The sequence below is a fragment of the Epinephelus lanceolatus genome, chromosome 3, assembly GCF_041903045.1.
Source record: "Epinephelus lanceolatus isolate andai-2023 chromosome 3, ASM4190304v1, whole genome shotgun sequence".
Classification (NCBI taxonomy): Eukaryota; Metazoa; Chordata; class Actinopteri; order Perciformes; family Serranidae; genus Epinephelus; species Epinephelus lanceolatus.
In genome coordinates this window covers 8,752,228-8,768,898 of record NC_135736.1, presented here as the reverse complement: position 1 = coordinate 8,768,898, position 16,671 = coordinate 8,752,228, and the positions used below count along the sequence as shown (strand labels likewise).

Genomic DNA, 16,671 nt, shown 5'->3' with positions numbered 1-16,671 from the left:
ACCGAGCAGACATGCCCATCTCATGTGTGTGCCTGTGTTGAAGGCTCAGTTATTATGCAGTGTTGTAACAGCTAAGATTTTTTGTATGTATGTGTGTGCACCTGCAGATTCAGAGCTCCCACTGTTAGAGGTTGAAAAGGGCACAAACATCTTGTGTATTGAGGAGCAACAGCTTCTTGCGTGACTGTGGTTAAAATTGAGCATCACAGGATTTTCTTAATTCTTTGGTTGAGTGAGCTGAGAGGGAGAAGGATCACCCGCCGTCTAGAGTGCCGCCTACGCTGTGTGTAAACAGAGTGTACTTGTACAGCATGTGTGTCCAGAGTGTGTGTGTGTGTGTTTATGTGTGTCTCTCTCTGCCAGGTTGAGCAGACTGCCAGGGGTTGTGCTGCTGCCCAGAGTTTTGTTTTATTTGACTTGGCATCTGTTCACCCTTCCACACTCCACCTCAGGCCTGCCCCGCCCTGCCCCGCCCAACACTGAGCTCCACCACATGCACTGTATCCTCCTACAACCATGAGCCAACACATTGACTCAGCCCTAGAGAGGGATTTTCAAGCTGAGGATGTGCTAATTACATATCGATTATAAATAAGTAGTCTGAAGGCAATATATGTGTGTGCGATATCAGAGGTTATCAAGCGCTGGTTCCTTTCCATCTGGAGAAAATCCATGCCAGTGGCTTTGTGAGGCTGTTCTTAGCTAACTGTAAACATCAGCATGCTAACATGCTGATTGTTCAAGTAGAATGTTCACCATGTTTACCAAGGATTAGATTAAAATTTTTGCTTGATGATGGAAAGATGAAAAGTTAAAAGCCCTAAAAACCTCTCTGTTCATAAAAATTAGATATTTTAAAAGTTTTTCAATGAAAAAAAAAAAAAAAAAATCCCTGCATGCCTTAAAATGACTGAGATATGTACTTCGCCTCATTTAGTAAGTGCGGACCTATGCAAATTGGTCTCTGCCTCTATCTCCACGATCTGCTTGCCTTCAACTCTGTTCATCAAACACACAAACCTTTGCTTGTAAATGATAATAGAAAATGCATGCCTTTGCCTTAACTATGTTATCAAGCAGTTAATAATGGGTGACTAATGGTGAACAAACCTTGTTCCTGATAGCCAGCTCGGACAAGTTAAAGTGAAAGTGAAACTTTCAACTCACAAAATATGGATACGTAGTTACACTTGGCTGTGCAGGCTGTTCTCATGCACTGTTCGTACATATACCTACAAAAAAATAACGTACCGAAATGTGTATATATCCCATGTAATCAGGAGCCAGTAATTTGTGCATAACCCACATAATTGGGAAGGCTGTAGTCACATGACCAATGCACAGACGGGAGAAAAGAACAAAGTAGTCCTTGTGAAGAGGCAGGTTGAGACTGTAGATGGGTCACTACACACAGGACTTTCCCCCAGGAGACTGGTGCTCAGGACTATATGAAACCAAGTGAACTTCAAGTCATTTTAAGGTACGTTGTCACCATGTTTCTTTTTCTAAACCTAACCTATGCCACTCTGGGTTAAGTATGCATCTAAATGTTAAGTACGTAACACATAGACTGTATATAAAGATGGATGACGTGTCCCTACTTACCCCCACTGTACAGAAGTGAAGCTAAAATAATCCTGGATTTGGCTGCTGCCATCTTGCTCCAGTGACGTCATTCAGAGCCAGAGTCTGCACGCATGTTTTGTTTTTTCCTAGGATGGCGAAGGCAAGACCCACCCTACTCTGTCTTAGTCTGCCTCCGATTGACTTACCCTGACATTCTTACACTAACACTAACCAATCTCATTCCTCATGCCTAAACCTAACCAATCGAGACAAAAAAGGCAATGACTACTAGCCAATCAGAGGGAGAGTAGGGTGAGCCATGCCTTCGCCATAGTAGGAAAAAAAAAAAAAAATCAGTCTGCACAGTAGTGACTTCCATGGTATCAAGTGTCCTGCCTATACACCCCTCTGACCAATCGTGAGTGGCGCTGCTGAATGCGAGCCCACTGATTGGCTCACACAGTTGTCATTCATGTTGTAAAAGCCCCATTTTATAGCAATACATAATTTATTAAACTAAACTAATTACAAAACGAGCACTTGAACACACAAGCATGATTAAAAACTACCTTAAATTACAGAAACCATCTTTGGTAAAAATGTATTAGACGTGTATGTGCCACTGCATTGATTGCTTATTTCACTCATTATATGTCTTGCAGCATATAAAAACACTATATGGACATGTTAACAAGATTAAAAACTTGATTTTCATTGGAGGGGGTCTCTGAGGAATCATCAAGTGATCACAATTCATCTTGAGGGACACATGGGAGTTTTTCCTTATCTGCTGTGAGGGTCCAAAGGACAGAGGGATGTTGTATGCTGTAAAGCCCTGTGAGGCAAATTGTGATTTGTGATATTGGGCTTTATAAATAAAATTGATTGATTGATTGATTGAGTGATTGATTGATTGATTGATTGACATGAATGATTGTACCAAATGTCACATCAAACCATATGAACAGTCCATTTCTGTACAATACAGTTATTTTACTCAAAAGCACCAACGTGTACCTCATGGTTGGTGTTAAATAAAAAAAAAACTCAGGGGATCACACAAGTTAGTATAATTAATCATGGTAATTCATCCTGTAGCTGTTCAGATATTTTAATGTGGACCAAAGTGGTGGACCAACTAGCAGGGTGTTTCTATCAGCCCACCTTTAAATACCAGTAAATACCTACTTCATCCTTTATGTGGTGTATAAAGCAATCCAGGTGGATATAATCATTAATGATGCTCTGTTTAAAGACATGCAACAGCACATCTAGCACTAAGATGAGAGTGAAGTGGTCAGTACAAAAGGTCGAACGGTGTCAGTGACAGCTCATAAAGCACTAAATCCTGATAAGCAGCTACTTTACCTGAAGCACCCGGATAATTCAGGGTGATGGAGGCCATAAAGTCAGCTCCTGATTGTACTGGACCTGTTCCTCTCACTGTACCTTTAACTTGACATCCGTTAAATCTTTAAACATTAACCTGAATAAATGTATGTTTTGATAACAGCAGTTTTTTTAATTCAAGATGATGAAAGCTTGTTTTGGCTGCACTCAGCCTGTGATCAAGCTTATCAATCTTGGGGAAAACCTCTACTGTGCAGAAAATTATGCATTTCATCGTAACATAGTTACAACAACCATGGGAAAGGAAACAGCTGCAGTTTTGGTGTCTTTGTTATCTGTCTTAGTTTTTGAAAAATTGACACTGATAACAAGTAAAAGCCTGGAATAAGAAGTCTGTGTTTACCTGCAGTGTTGTCATGAGCATTTTAAGTAAACTATTACTGTTGACAGACAATGTTTGAGGCTCTCAGAAATCACCCGTCTATTTGCATATTTCATTCAAGCATGTACAAAAGTTAAAGGAATAGTTTCTTTACAACTCTTTACAACTTCAAAATTGCATCACTCGCTGAGACACCAAACTGATACACACTTGACATATGAGAGATGTTTTACCTTTTAAAATGTATCCTTTGTATTTCTCTGAAAGTTTTATTGTAACTCAGATTCTAATTAATATTCTTTATTGCACACTATTTTTCTATATAGTCAGCATCTGCTACTGTGTCAGTCTGCCATTGCACATGTTGAACGAGCATGTGACAGCAGTAAAACTAAATAAAGATTTCTAGGTTGCTTTTTTTTTTTGAGTGACTGTTCAGGTGGGTTTATTCTGCATTGCACTCTGTGTGGGTTGTGTCAGCCAGCAAGAAAAAACTGATTAAAACGAGAAACAACAGATCTTTTTCAGAGAAACGTCAAAATCTTGGCAAGGAAATTGCACATATCTCACCCTGTGCTGTCATTTCAACATCACCGTCTGTGTGTGTGTGTGTGTGTGTGTGTTTCAACATACCACCCAGACATTGCAGCTCCACATGTCTTAACTGCTAGTTAACATGTCACAGTTGCATAATGTTGTGTTTAGTTACTGATACATACATTCCACTGACTGAATTTACCTCACCGTGTGTTTGTGTGCATGGGCATGTGTGTTTCTTGTCTGATACATCACAGTTTAATTATCATAAATTAAAACACACTCCCTTCTGTCTCTTTCTTCTTTGTTCTTGGATGATCATCAGACACAACACTCCTGCCAGGCATCATGTGGCTGCTCGAAGCGATAAAAGTGACAAACTGACGTACAAATAAACACAATTAAGCATTGTGTAAAAGTAAGGATGGAGAGTTTTTCTTATCATATTCTCAGGTGTAATTTCATGTCATGTTGGTTTGAAGGTAAAACAATCAGTGAGTTTTTGAGATGGTAAACAGTGTTATAAATTAGATGTGAAGATAAGAGTTGGTTTGAGGTTACTGCAGGCAGCTGGCATTTTAACAGACTGATTTATGACTGCTGCTGATATCTGAGCTGATTACTGTAACACTTATTAAATAAAAGGTCATAAAAAATATGACCAGTATAGGGCCAAACCCCCGATAATACAATACAGCTTAGTTGAAATCACATCTTATGTAATTAATCATCTGTTTCTTTAACAGCCATAAAAGACTGACTTTGAATCACCACTAATCAACTGTATATACGGCCTCTGTGTGTGCAGCCATGTTAATGAGAAACTGGAATTACCGCCTCAGAGTTGTATGCCTCTGTCAACCAGTCAAGTTTACATTCATGTCTGTCCAGACTCACATGTAGGATGCTTCACACACATCTTGCCCCTGGCAGCACAGGAGATCTCTACAATCAGCACAGTTTCAAGGTGGACACCCAAGATTATTGTCACCAATTCAGTATCTGACCAAATGTCTCCCCTTCTGTTCCTGAGATATGATGTTATCTAATGGCCAGATAAGTGTTTTTGCAGAACATTATGTTGTCACATTGAATTGACCAGCTAACAGATGCCCTGTGTGTCATACATGACATATGTTCAGTGCAAACTTGCTCTGCAGTGGAAGTGGAGTAGAGTGTTTTTCTTTTTCATAAGTCGTATGTATAAAAAATTTTGGATGTCATCACTTCATCATTTTATTCTACTAGACGTGTGAAATTTTGTCGTAATTATTACATTATAACCAAAAACATGTTTAGTGAGGTCACAGTGACTTTTGACCACCAAAATCTACTCAGTTTACCCTTGAGTGCAAGTGGATGTTCATTCAATATTTCCTCAAAGTGTTCTTGAGATATCACATTCACAAGATGGGACATGCGGACGTATGGATGAATGGATGAATAAAGTACCAATGAAGCACTTAAGGTGGAAATAGACATGTTATTCCTTTTAACTTATCAGTATGACATAGATGTTAATGCAAAATGCGATGTAAATATAGGTATGTATACCATATAATGACATCATCAGCATTTAGACTGGTTTGTAGAAGCCTTGCTTCACTGTGCCATTCATTCCTCCACTGGGTGTAATCTCCCAGAAGAATTAAGGGTTGATTAATGGCACAAAGGAAGTGTGTCACCCATTGCAAAACTGAAGCAGGAAGAGGATGGCGCTTTTGTTTCCCCCGGTACCTATTGGTAACCATCCCCACTTGCCAAAGAGAATCAGTGTGTGTTTTTTGCAATACACCCAGTAGGGGAAATGGTGGACGTTGGAGCAACTGAAGTAACTGTGGAAACCTTGGTTAAACTCTGAGGAAGATGGAAAACGATATGGTTGTCTTTGCAACAGCACTAGTACCACTTTGAAACACTTTTAACACATTTAAACCAATACTTTTGGGGACAAAGACACAACACATTTAAGTATTTAAGGTTTAACTATTTTTGTAAGTACTCATTACTGATGGTGTACAGCACTGGAAAACTGGAGAACCTATCAAGTACCAGTAATTATGTTACCTTACAACATGCTACCATGTGGGGTGTAGTTAGATGAGGGGAAGGCAACCTTTAGTATCAGAGCCATTTTTGACCAAAGTAGTTATATGAAGGTAACACAGCCCATTAAGTCTAAATTAGCCAATCAACATTATTAGGTCTAAATGAGCATTAATTTCTAAGCTTTACCATAGAGTGGCACTCTGCAGTAGGTTTTTTATGATTATTCGGTACTTAAACTTTGCAGACTTGGCGATAAAAGCAAACAAACCTGTCCACACCCCACTAAATACTAAATTTAAATGTTTAAATGTAATTAACCTACATTTTAGTCACCATAGTAACTGGTAAATATCTTATTTGTACCTAATTTATAAAACACAATTACAGTGTAAACCATGGTCTGTGTTATAAAGTGTCACCATATGTCCATATATATCTAACGTAGTAGCAGTAGCCTATAAAGTGGAATGAAATCAAAATACTCGAAGAATACTAGAATAAAGCGAAATACAAGTACCTCATGTAGTGAGTAGTAATAAGACATAAGAGCACAGTGTGCTGCAGAGCCTCCAGCAGTGACCTCAGAATGAAAGAGGCCCAGATTATGAAAGAGGCAGATTGTAGTCGTCCTGCTGAGTCACAAACTGCTAACATGGACCAGCAGAGAAAAGACGTCCTCACTGGAAAACTGGGAAGGATGATGTTACAGAGTTTGTGTGTGTGTGTGTGTGTGTGTGTGTGTGTGTGCATGCATGTGCATGTGTGTCATTGTATGTGTGTAAGGGTGTTTCTGTTTGTTGTAGAAGGTCAGGCGCCGCAGTTTGGGTGTGACTACCGCTGTCCTGTCAGCACATCGAGTGTCCACAAAACCCCTCCCTTTACCCCCTGCTCTCTCTGTCTTTCTCTTGCCTTCTTTCTTCCTCCCTTCCTCAGAGCAAGGGTGTAACCAAGACTCTACTTGTCAGTTACTCCGATCTGTAAAAAGAGAGGGGGGTCTTTGTGTGTGTGTGTGTGTATGTATGTGTATGTGTGTGAGCGACAGGCAGAGATAGCAGGCAGGTTTTCTTGAACAATAAAGCTGTCTGTTGGTTATTTCTGAACCCTGGAGAGGAAGCACAACTCCCTGCAGGGTGGGGAGACGATTCATAGAGCCCCCACCCAACACGCACACGCACGCACGCACACACACACACGCACACACATTCCTGTACAGGCATTAAAGTGAGGACCGGGACAGTTCCCATTGGGAGTGAGGACCACCCTTTCTGCTATACTTAGAGACAAACTGATCTTACACTTCAACACTAGGTGGCCCCCTAACTCCAGTCTCCACCTCAGATTTTTAAAACAAAAAAAGGAAAAATACCTTGTGAAAAACTTTTGTACTATCTTAGTGAGGACTTTTTCATGGGGGCGCTGTTGGGTCCATTTCTGGTCAGACCATTTCTGTTTATAGTTTGTAGTAAGTCTTTGCTCCCTTTTTGTGTTTTACTGTTGACAAATACTGTAATAATAAATAATAATACAGCTGAACTCAGTGCCTCCTAGTGACTTAACATCACAACAACACATTTTCTCTTAGAGTATTTTAATAATTTAAGAAACATTCAGTGATGACATTATCACTGTATAAAGACAGGAGAGTTCAGAGGTCAGACCTGCTGCAGGCGGTCAGGTGACGTCATAAGAGTCCTCAGGTGAGGTCAGAGTTCTCAGGTGAGGTCATGAGAGTTCTCAGGTGAGGTGAATTGAGAACTGAGAAAACTGAGACACAACAAATACTAAACTTCACCTGTTTATTTAAACATTCCACATAAAGGGGAATCAAACTTCTCTGTGAACATTATGTGCAAATGCAATATGAAACAAAACTGCTGACACTGAGGGTCAAGAATACTGAAGCTCCACACATAACATGAAACTGAAGTGAACAGATCAGCAGAGATGGACCTATATAAAATAAAGTTGCTGAAACTGTGAACCATCAGATACCGAGAGAATACACAAAACCAAGGTGAACAGATCATGAGAGATGGACCGATTGCACCGATTTTTAGGGCTGATATTTTTCACAAGTCTGACCTGCCAGTTCCAATTTTGAGCCCACATTGATTTTCTTTCTAAAAACTCTAATGGGCAGCATTTGTAATCTTTAATTCTTCATTTTTAAACAAATTCTCACACTCATGATAACAAATTGACTATTACAATAGCCTATTTTTCCCATAATGCATCAATGTACAGGACCTTCTCTCAAGTTTTATAATAAAGTACTCAGGTACTGGCCAGAGCCCTTTTTTGTACAAATACCTTCCATTTGAAAATACGTTTTAGTAACTTGTCTCATTCACGAAATGTTTAAAGTGAATTTTTGTTCCGGCTTAATAAGCATTGAGTCTCTTATTGTGAAAGGCAAAAACAAAACTGAGTGTCAGATCCACAGTAAAGAAGTTGACATTTCCAGTTCAATGACAGAACCTCCGTGACAGAATTCACAGCTCTCGCCTACAATATTGCTTTCCTTAATGAAACCTGGTGCAACAGGTCACGGTGTAACATGTCGTCAACTTTGTCAACTTTAATTGAAAAAATGATACACTGCCCAGCACCTTTGCGGTCATTCCAGGTAATGCTTAAAACTGTTAGAATCAGGTCACTGGCTGGTTAGTCGGTGCATCTCTATAGATCAACTCTATGGATCGAAATGGTGCATCCCCAGTCCTTCATACTTCAGCTTTTTCAGAGTTAAAGTTACAATTTTGTTGCACACATAGTTTTTGACACTTTTCCATGACCTTTCACTCAGGGCCTTGTCAGCTTGTATAGCCCGCAGACAGTCCCTCTTCCAAGGAACTCTTCGCTCTGCCAAAAAGTTTCCCAGGTGCTTTTCCACTGCCATCCTTTCTGCTTCACTCCATGGTCTCCTCACTGTAGCTTGGAGTGGCTCTACAAATGATAAAGAAGGCAAAGAAGATTTTGTAATGTTCAATAAATAAACCACTATACAGATTTCTTAACTTGCATGCACAGCTAGCAAACTGTCATGGAGAGAGGGAGTAGAGCGAAAAAAAAATGTCATCTGCTTTTTTTGTTATTGTTTTTTTTCACAATCATTAAATCTAAGGTGCAACTGGCAGCACCAGTTTTCTTTCGCACTTTATCAGTTGCTGTGTGACTGCATGAGTGTCTCCTCAACAAATAAAATAAATACACAGATAAACCTAGCCCACAATGTGTTGGTACAGTTTTCAACAGCAGTTGGTGGGTGGATGTTTGACCCCCCCAAAGGTGGTCCAGGGGCATGACAGTTTCTTACTCATCCATCCACTGTGGGAAGCGCATCCAAACTTTGTAGCAAGTCCCGCTAGTTACAAATAGTAATTTGATGTTGAAATCCATATTGAAATTGGCAGAATAAGAGCTTATTAGCTAACTGACGGAGGTTACATACGTTTATATTATGGTGTTTTCAAGGTTGCCTCTGCAAAATGCCTATCTGGCAAAGGTAAATAGAAACATCTATATAGTGTGTTCAAATGTAACGTCAAGAAAAAGAAATTTAGGCACACTCAAATAAAATAGCTGTAAAAGGTAACATGATGGTTACTTTTCAGAGTAACGTTTATATGTAGTAATTGTTAAAGTAAATCAATTACTTTTTTTAAGTAACTAATTGCTAATTTCTACTAACTTGCCCAATTCTGGTCATGATGCTTCTAACACTACTAGTGTGTGTCACTAGTTTATTTAGAATATAGTGATAAACATGTAAACAGGAATATTCCCATAACTGCGGCACATGCAAACATCTTATTTGGGATATTGCCTTCACCACATTATGGACCTTAATCTGAATATGGTTGCACATACAAACGTAGCCATTGTCTTGTTTAAATTCTGTTTCTCTGTGAGGGTCACCATCACGCTTACAGTAGGCTATATTTTGTCTGGTCTGGTCCACACACAGGTTGCTGCAGGAGAACATGAATTTTATTCCATGCACATGCATATGGCCGCATGTTTGAACACAACACGGTTATCTTCTCCAGCCGCAGTTCATAAACGCCGCTGCACATTGGCAATTATCAAACCAAATGTGAGAATTAAATAACGGGACTTGTAGTTTTGTTGGGCACAAAGTCAAAGAACAGTGTTGTGGCTGCTAAATAAAACAGACGCAGCCCGAGTGATATACTGTAAAGACATACGTCTGAAGAGGAATGGATTGTAAAGTAACACATCAACTCTGCATTATTGTTACTGAAGTCCACAAGTTTACCTGGTAGATGCTTTTCAAATCTTTTCATGGTGCAGTTGAGTTTTCATGACCAGAGGTTCTGCCTCATAGAAGTTGTATTAAAGCATGGGCCGCAGTGCCTCAAACCGCTATTTGCATGAGAGAGAGAGAAAGCGCACGCAAGCACAGCTGGGAGTTGGGGGTGAAGGTGGGGGTCTTGACTGACTGGGAGTGAGGATGTTATGCTGGGTGACAGCACAAATATTAATATTAAGATATTAAGAATAGAGCCTACTTTTCTCCTCAACCCTGCAATGATCTCATACAGTCCCACTAATGTAAATCTGTCTTAACAACAGAGAAGTTTGCCCAGTTAATAAGAAATTACCTTTTCCTTTCACCATCTGTTTTTCTCTTTTCTTTTTATTTTTCTTCTGTGTAACCAGGTTTTTTCCTGACCTCTGATCTGCAACAATAAAAAAAACATTAGTACCTGTTCATAAAACCTTAACTCTAATGAATATTAACAATACAACTGTGTTCAAAGGCCAACGTTAAAACCTCATAAACAAGACCTCATTGTTCACTGCTTATTCTTTCATTTCAACAGACAAAATTTTAAGATCTAGTGTTCTTGAACATTGAAAATTGCAAAAAAGTTCTGATGCTGGCATGCATGACCAAGGATTAATCAAGCCACTAAAGATGAACTGTGATGATATTGTGACCTCCCATGAAGCTGATTCACTTTGTTCTCACTATCATCTTTCTGATTTCTGTATGCAGACAGAGTAATCTCTGGTTTTACTACACTGACACTGACTGTCAAGTCTGTTGTAGGTTCTGATCAAAACATGCCACATCATCAGCTTAATTAATTAACAAATGAACAATGACAAAATGGTGAGCAGTACTAAGATAAATCTTTAGAAATATGTGTTGGAAGTTGGAAAATCAACCAGGTGGGCCCTAAAACAAAAAACAGGAGTTTTGTACATTTTTAATTTATCACTGTACAATGAGCTTTTTATTATTAAAGCCAAATAACTCACCATCTCTATCTGAACTCCCATCTTCACTACTCTGGTGAACTGTCTTTTCAGGGCAGAAGAGGTCAGAACCTTCATCTGAAAAATAAGAGCAAGCAGGGTGTATTATTGCATTGGAAAGGAAGACATGATGAAAGCATGGAAGTGTATCTGCCATGATTATTAATACAAAAGAACAGTGGTTCCCAAAGTGGAGGCCACATAGTTAGGTATGCTTCATTACAGTAAAATTATGTTTTTTCTCTTAATCAATTGTCTAATCAATGAGACTGTGTCTTCATCTACTTCAGTCATTTAATCCACATTACTGATGATTACTGATCAAACATCTCATTAATGTTGTTAATATTTTGTATAAACAGTCATCCCTACAATATTGCTGCAGTGTCAATATTGAGGGATTTGGTTTTTATGTATGTATACAGTGAGTATCATGATATGGTATATTGTATGTGATATATATGTAGCATGTATCATGATATGGCCAAAAAATACCTTGATATAACTTTAAGGCCGTACTATCCAGCCTTAGCTTAAAAAAATTAAGTGTTTGTTGACTTGTGCATGTATTAGGAGAAATTAAATGATGTAGGAATGCATGCTTTGACTGGTTTGAGTGAAAATGCAGTTCAGTTGACACTGGAATGCACACTGTCTGACATAGTGTTTAACACACTTCCTGACTTCTAATGAAGTTAACATAATAAATCCCATGCACAGTTGGCAAAGGGCCGTAGAAAGTACATAATGGTGAGTTTGAAGAAGAATTGACAGAACTTACCTATTTGTTTTTCTGCCTTTTTCCGTTTTCTTCTTCTCATCCTCGGTGGAAGCCTCTGACTAAGGCTTATTCCTGGGCTCTGATCTGCAACAGACAAATATTAGTTCCTGTCACTTAATGAAACATTAGATAACAGAAAGGGTTCTGTGTGTTCTAAAGTGCTGACAATGAAAAACCCAACATAGTTTATTTAGAAAGTGCTTTTCAAAGTACTCAGAGACATTTTACTCAATTTAAAATCAAAGTAACACATCTGAATACCAAGACAACTGGATACTAACTCTAAACTCAGCATGTCAGTGCCTTAAACATTACTAAATAGTTGTATCTCACCACTTTGTCATCAGGAAACAATTTAAAAGAAAAAAGAGCCCTAAATATTTGCTATGATGGATTACTCATCTCAATGGGTGCAAAGTAGTGCGCTACTTGTCAGTTAACACTGATACCTTTACACTGAGCTCCACCACTGAAAATAACCAGCAGGCTCCTTTTGGTCAGAAGACAAGAGTATAATACAACAGCCATAAACGTACCATCCTCATTGCAGGGGTCTAATTTCTTTCTGGGGGAGAACAGGTCAAGACATCCATCTAAAAACAAGAGCAAAGAATGACATATGTGACACATCATACTGTGGAGTTTAGGAAATGATACCGAAAGCATGTGACTGTATCTGTATATGATAGTGTGGAGTTTACAAAGATTGAAAAAGATCCTTTTGAAATTTTAAAAATGCACATCCTTAAAAATAACTTTAAAAAAAAAGAACATACCATCATCCACCTCTCTGGCTCTTTTTTTTCCTTCTTGTGGGACAGTCTCAGAAGGTGACATGGGATTTTCAACTGTAAAAGATAAAGGTCAAATATTAGTGCTCAAATCCTCAAGTGCAAAGACTGTTGTTGATTAGATGATATTTATTTTTCCCAGATGTACTGACTCTCCCAGAAGAATCTACTCTACAGTAAAAGCCAACTCAAGTGTGCTGAAACAACTAAGGTGTTTATATTTAACCGTTAGCTCTTTATAATCAGGCTGATCTAATTCATCCTTAGTCACATACTATCAACTTCCTCTCTGCTTGGGATTCCTTTCCTCTGTGGACCAATGTTATAAGTTGATATGGGACTTTCACCTATGAAAGATTATAAGCAGAGCCAAAAATTTTTTAAGTACAAAGGCAACTGTTCAATAAATGAGGGTGTTCTAATACTGCTGTGTTAATATAATATGTAATTCCAAGACAAAAAAATACACAAAACAATCCTTGGTCATGCAAGCATTGACTTTCCTCTCTAATTTCCTTGTTTAGTTTTGTTTTTTGTTTTATTTGTTTTTTTCTGGCCAAAAATGTATTAGTCAATATTTATATATCATCCTCTCATAAAAAGAAGTGACTTTTCATCTTTATGGGTTGCCTGATAATGTTTTTAAGAAATGACAGTTATATTGTCCAGCTGGTGTAGACTGTACAAATTTAAAAGACACTAGCCTTCCTCTTGGATTTGTAAATACATGTACACTTCTTAGTTGTTAGGACCTCTAATAGCTAATGTGATTACGTCAGCTATAAATTTTGTGGCGTATTGTGAGAATGCTGTATGTGATGTCAGTAAACAGCAGGACAAAACTGTCAGTTGTAGTGCATACATACCATTAACAGAAGGGTTGGTGGTGTTGAGGTTCTTCCCGTTTAAGCTCTCAGTGCCTTGCTCCATTGCAAACAGAAGTTTGCTTATTTTAGCAATTTGAAATGCTTTGTCCGTCTGTAGGTAAAAGTCGCGATGAACTCTGATGTCATGCCCCATAAGCCTTGCAACTTGTTCCAGCTCCTTTTCATTCAGATCCAGGAGTTGGCATAGGGTGGCCACCTGTTTTCTTAATTTAGCTGATCTCAGGAGCTCAGGGTTTTCTGCTTTGCTTTCCTCTGCATATTTTTGCAGACAGTCACAGCCACGTATGTTTGTCATTGTACCAGGTCTTGCAAAGAGATAAGGGTTTTCAGCAGGTATGCCAGCTTCATCTCTTCTGTTAATCAACAAGTCAATTGACTCCTTCATTCTCTGTGTCAAGAAAACAGGTACCTTCCTGCCTCTTTTTCCTTGGACTTCTAAGTGAGTTAGAAGCTTGCTGAGCTCTTTCTCTAGAGGAGACAAGGTTTCATATATGTCCTTGTTTATGGGATTTGTGCTTGCTGTTTCGTAGGTGTCAAGAGTCAAGTGTGATGATTCCCCTTCACGCAGCTTGTTGAAGATAATGACCTGTGCCAGAACCGTCTCATTCAACATCTTGTAGGCGGTTAAACTGAGCTCCTTTGTCAGTTCCTCCTTTGCTTTATCTTCCACCATCCTCAGATGATCCCTCAGAGTCGTCACATTTTTTGTCAGGGGGATGTCATCTTGCTTGTACCATCTCTTTTCTTGTATTGTTTGATGAGCACTGACAGAAACATGGTTCTTCCAGTTTTTGTCCAAAAGTTCCAGAAATTGTTTGGCCTTCCTCTCTGCCAGGTCATCATCATTCATGAGTGTTTGTCTAATCAGGACCTTCACCGCTCCTTTGAGACAGAATCTAATTTGGACAGCAGTGGGAGGTTTTCCATACTCATTTTTGCCTGGACTACACTCTGCAACCTTCTTTGCCACACTGACAACAAACTGAAACCTTGATGGTGCACACAAGTCTTCCAGACCCTTTACAGTCTTATCCATGTCTTTAGCAACCAACATAAATTGGCCAAGCTCCCTCATTCTCTGTGCAACGTACTGGTGTCTTGACTTCACACGCACATGGTTTGCACGCAGTGCTTCACCGTACCTGCAAATCAAAGAGTCTGTCCTGATGTGAAAGGATACATCATCTTGTCGCATATTATCAATAATCTTCTGACATTTATCGGAGGAAGCAGCAATTGGAGGCAAGCGTGCAGCATGACTTTGTACTTTTCTCCTTCCATTTGTCATACAAGATTTTTTGCTTCCGCATGAGAACTGATGTTTCCGCAACTCCTTTCTGGCAAACATCCCATAACAATATGTGCAAGGCAAATAATCCTCAACCAAGGCCTTATGAGAGGGCTGCTTACACATCACGAGTTGTTCCCTGCATTGTTCCAGGACTTCGGCAGTGTGATTGAAATCCCCTTTACTGCACAGTAGATCCAGCAGTGCTTTCCTGTATTTTGACCCTACTGGAAAACTGAAGGCATATGCTACATCTTCGATCTCCATATGCTTACTCTTCAAATGTCTCGCTATCTTTGAGTGTGGCTGTCCACAGTAAAGACAGTAGTGCTTTTTGTCCCATGATTGTTTGCCATTCTGCCTTTTTGTGCAGGTTTTTATGGTCACAGTTTTCACTTCATCTTTGTTCATCTTTACTTTTTTCTTATTTCTTTTCACATAATTTCTGGGGGTTTTGTGCTTTTTAATATTGCACTTGTCTGTTTGTTGATCTTTGTCTTCTCCTGAATCTGTATCTGGACCTTCAACAGCTTCATCACTAAATAATTCCTTAAATAATGAAGGTTTATCCAGGTTTATCACATCCACATCACTAGATGATAATTCACTCTGAGCTGGATTGTAGTCTGGGTCTGGTCCTGTAAGGCTGGGAAATTCACCGTCCGACTCCTCATGGATACTGTCCAACTGTAAGCACAAAGCATATATGTCAGAGAAAATGTAGTCACATACAATTAATACATCAATTCTAGGTCTTGCAGTTAAACAATTTTACTCACTAATACTAGATTAGAAAGGTGTCACTTTTTGATAATTAAATATTGCATGAGCATGGCAACGGTAAGAGTGATAGTAATGTTTATAAAACCAAAACTTTAACATGTATTTACTTTTTAAGTGTCTTTTGTAAATACGTGTTTACCTGAATTATCCTGGTGAAGTAAACTGAATGTAATCTTGACTAAGAACTCTGCAAATAGAGTCCACTCGTATTTCAGCAATTCTATGCCACACACGTTTTCTCCATTTCACCTGCACTGTAACTGTAAAAGGCTTCCTGCCTGACAGAGAGCCTGAATAATCAATCCTTACCACGTTTTGAAATGAGAGTAGATAAAGCAGCATACTACTGACAGGTCACATGTAATTGTGTGTTGTTTTGTTTTGTTTTTAACCTGTAAAATGTAAGTATGGTAGTTTGCAAACCTCAGGCCTGTATATACATGTATCAGTGGTTAACTATACATAACAAAAGTTTTGAATCATGTCAGTAGATCTCCTCAGCTGGCAGCTGTGACATGGCTGCATTGTACTACTTTAGATTGATTTAGTTATGTCTACTAGAACTGTTTTTGATATGCTGGGGTTTTCTGGGGTTAACAGACGTTATTACAGAAACCTTTCCCACAGAGAGACCTGTATATTACATTAAATTATTTTTTTAACCAGAAACACAAACTTGTTAAAAGAGGAGTCTCACTCTGAAAATCTTGGACTGAGTTGTTACAATTTGTCTTGACTCATCTATATTGTGAGGTTCTGTGCAATATTCAGCGATGGCATACTGGCAGTTTCAAAAGTTTCTAAACTGATATATGCACAGTGTTTGAGTTTGTGGCTGCTGTTTTGTTGTTTTCTATGGCAGTTTCAAAAGGAAAGCTCCAAACCCCTCTTCGCAACTGTGTAATGACCATTGCTACTAGGAGTGGTCATTACACAGTAATATCAGACCACTGAATGCCACGACTGACCAA

The 16,671-nt window shown here is 38.9% G+C and overlaps 1 protein-coding gene across 1 annotated transcript; it reads right to left on the bottom strand.

Moving 5' to 3' along the window:
- Positions 1-7,281: 7,281 nt before the first annotated feature.
- LOC117249113 (uncharacterized) lies at positions 7,282-16,446 on the bottom strand. The gene is made up of 7 exons (XM_033614506.2): positions 13,609-16,446; positions 12,728-12,799; positions 12,488-12,544; positions 11,952-12,035; positions 11,174-11,248; positions 10,510-10,587; positions 7,282-8,830 (listed from the first exon to the last, which is right to left on the bottom strand). Exons 1-7 carry the CDS (start codon positions 15,326-15,328, stop codon positions 8,577-8,579), a joined length of 2,340 nt encoding a protein of 779 aa, XP_033470397.2. The 5' UTR covers positions 15,329-16,446; the 3' UTR covers positions 7,282-8,576.
- Between the last annotated feature and the right edge of the window lie 225 nt (positions 16,447-16,671).

Excerpts from the sequence above, each read along its gene's own strand:
- LOC117249113 (XM_033614506.2), bottom strand. The coding sequence starts at position 15,328 with ATGAACAAAGATGAAGTGAAAACTGTGACCATAAAAACCTGCACAAAA. Across the intron at positions 12,545-12,727 it reads AGCCAGAGAGGTGGATGATG|ATGGATGTCTTGACCTGTTC; the intron begins GTATGTTCTTTT and ends TCTTGTTTTTAG. Across the intron at positions 10,588-11,173 it reads TGGGAGTTCAGATAGAGATG|ATCAGAGGTCAGGAAAAAAC; the intron begins GTGAGTTATTTG and ends TTATTGTTGCAG.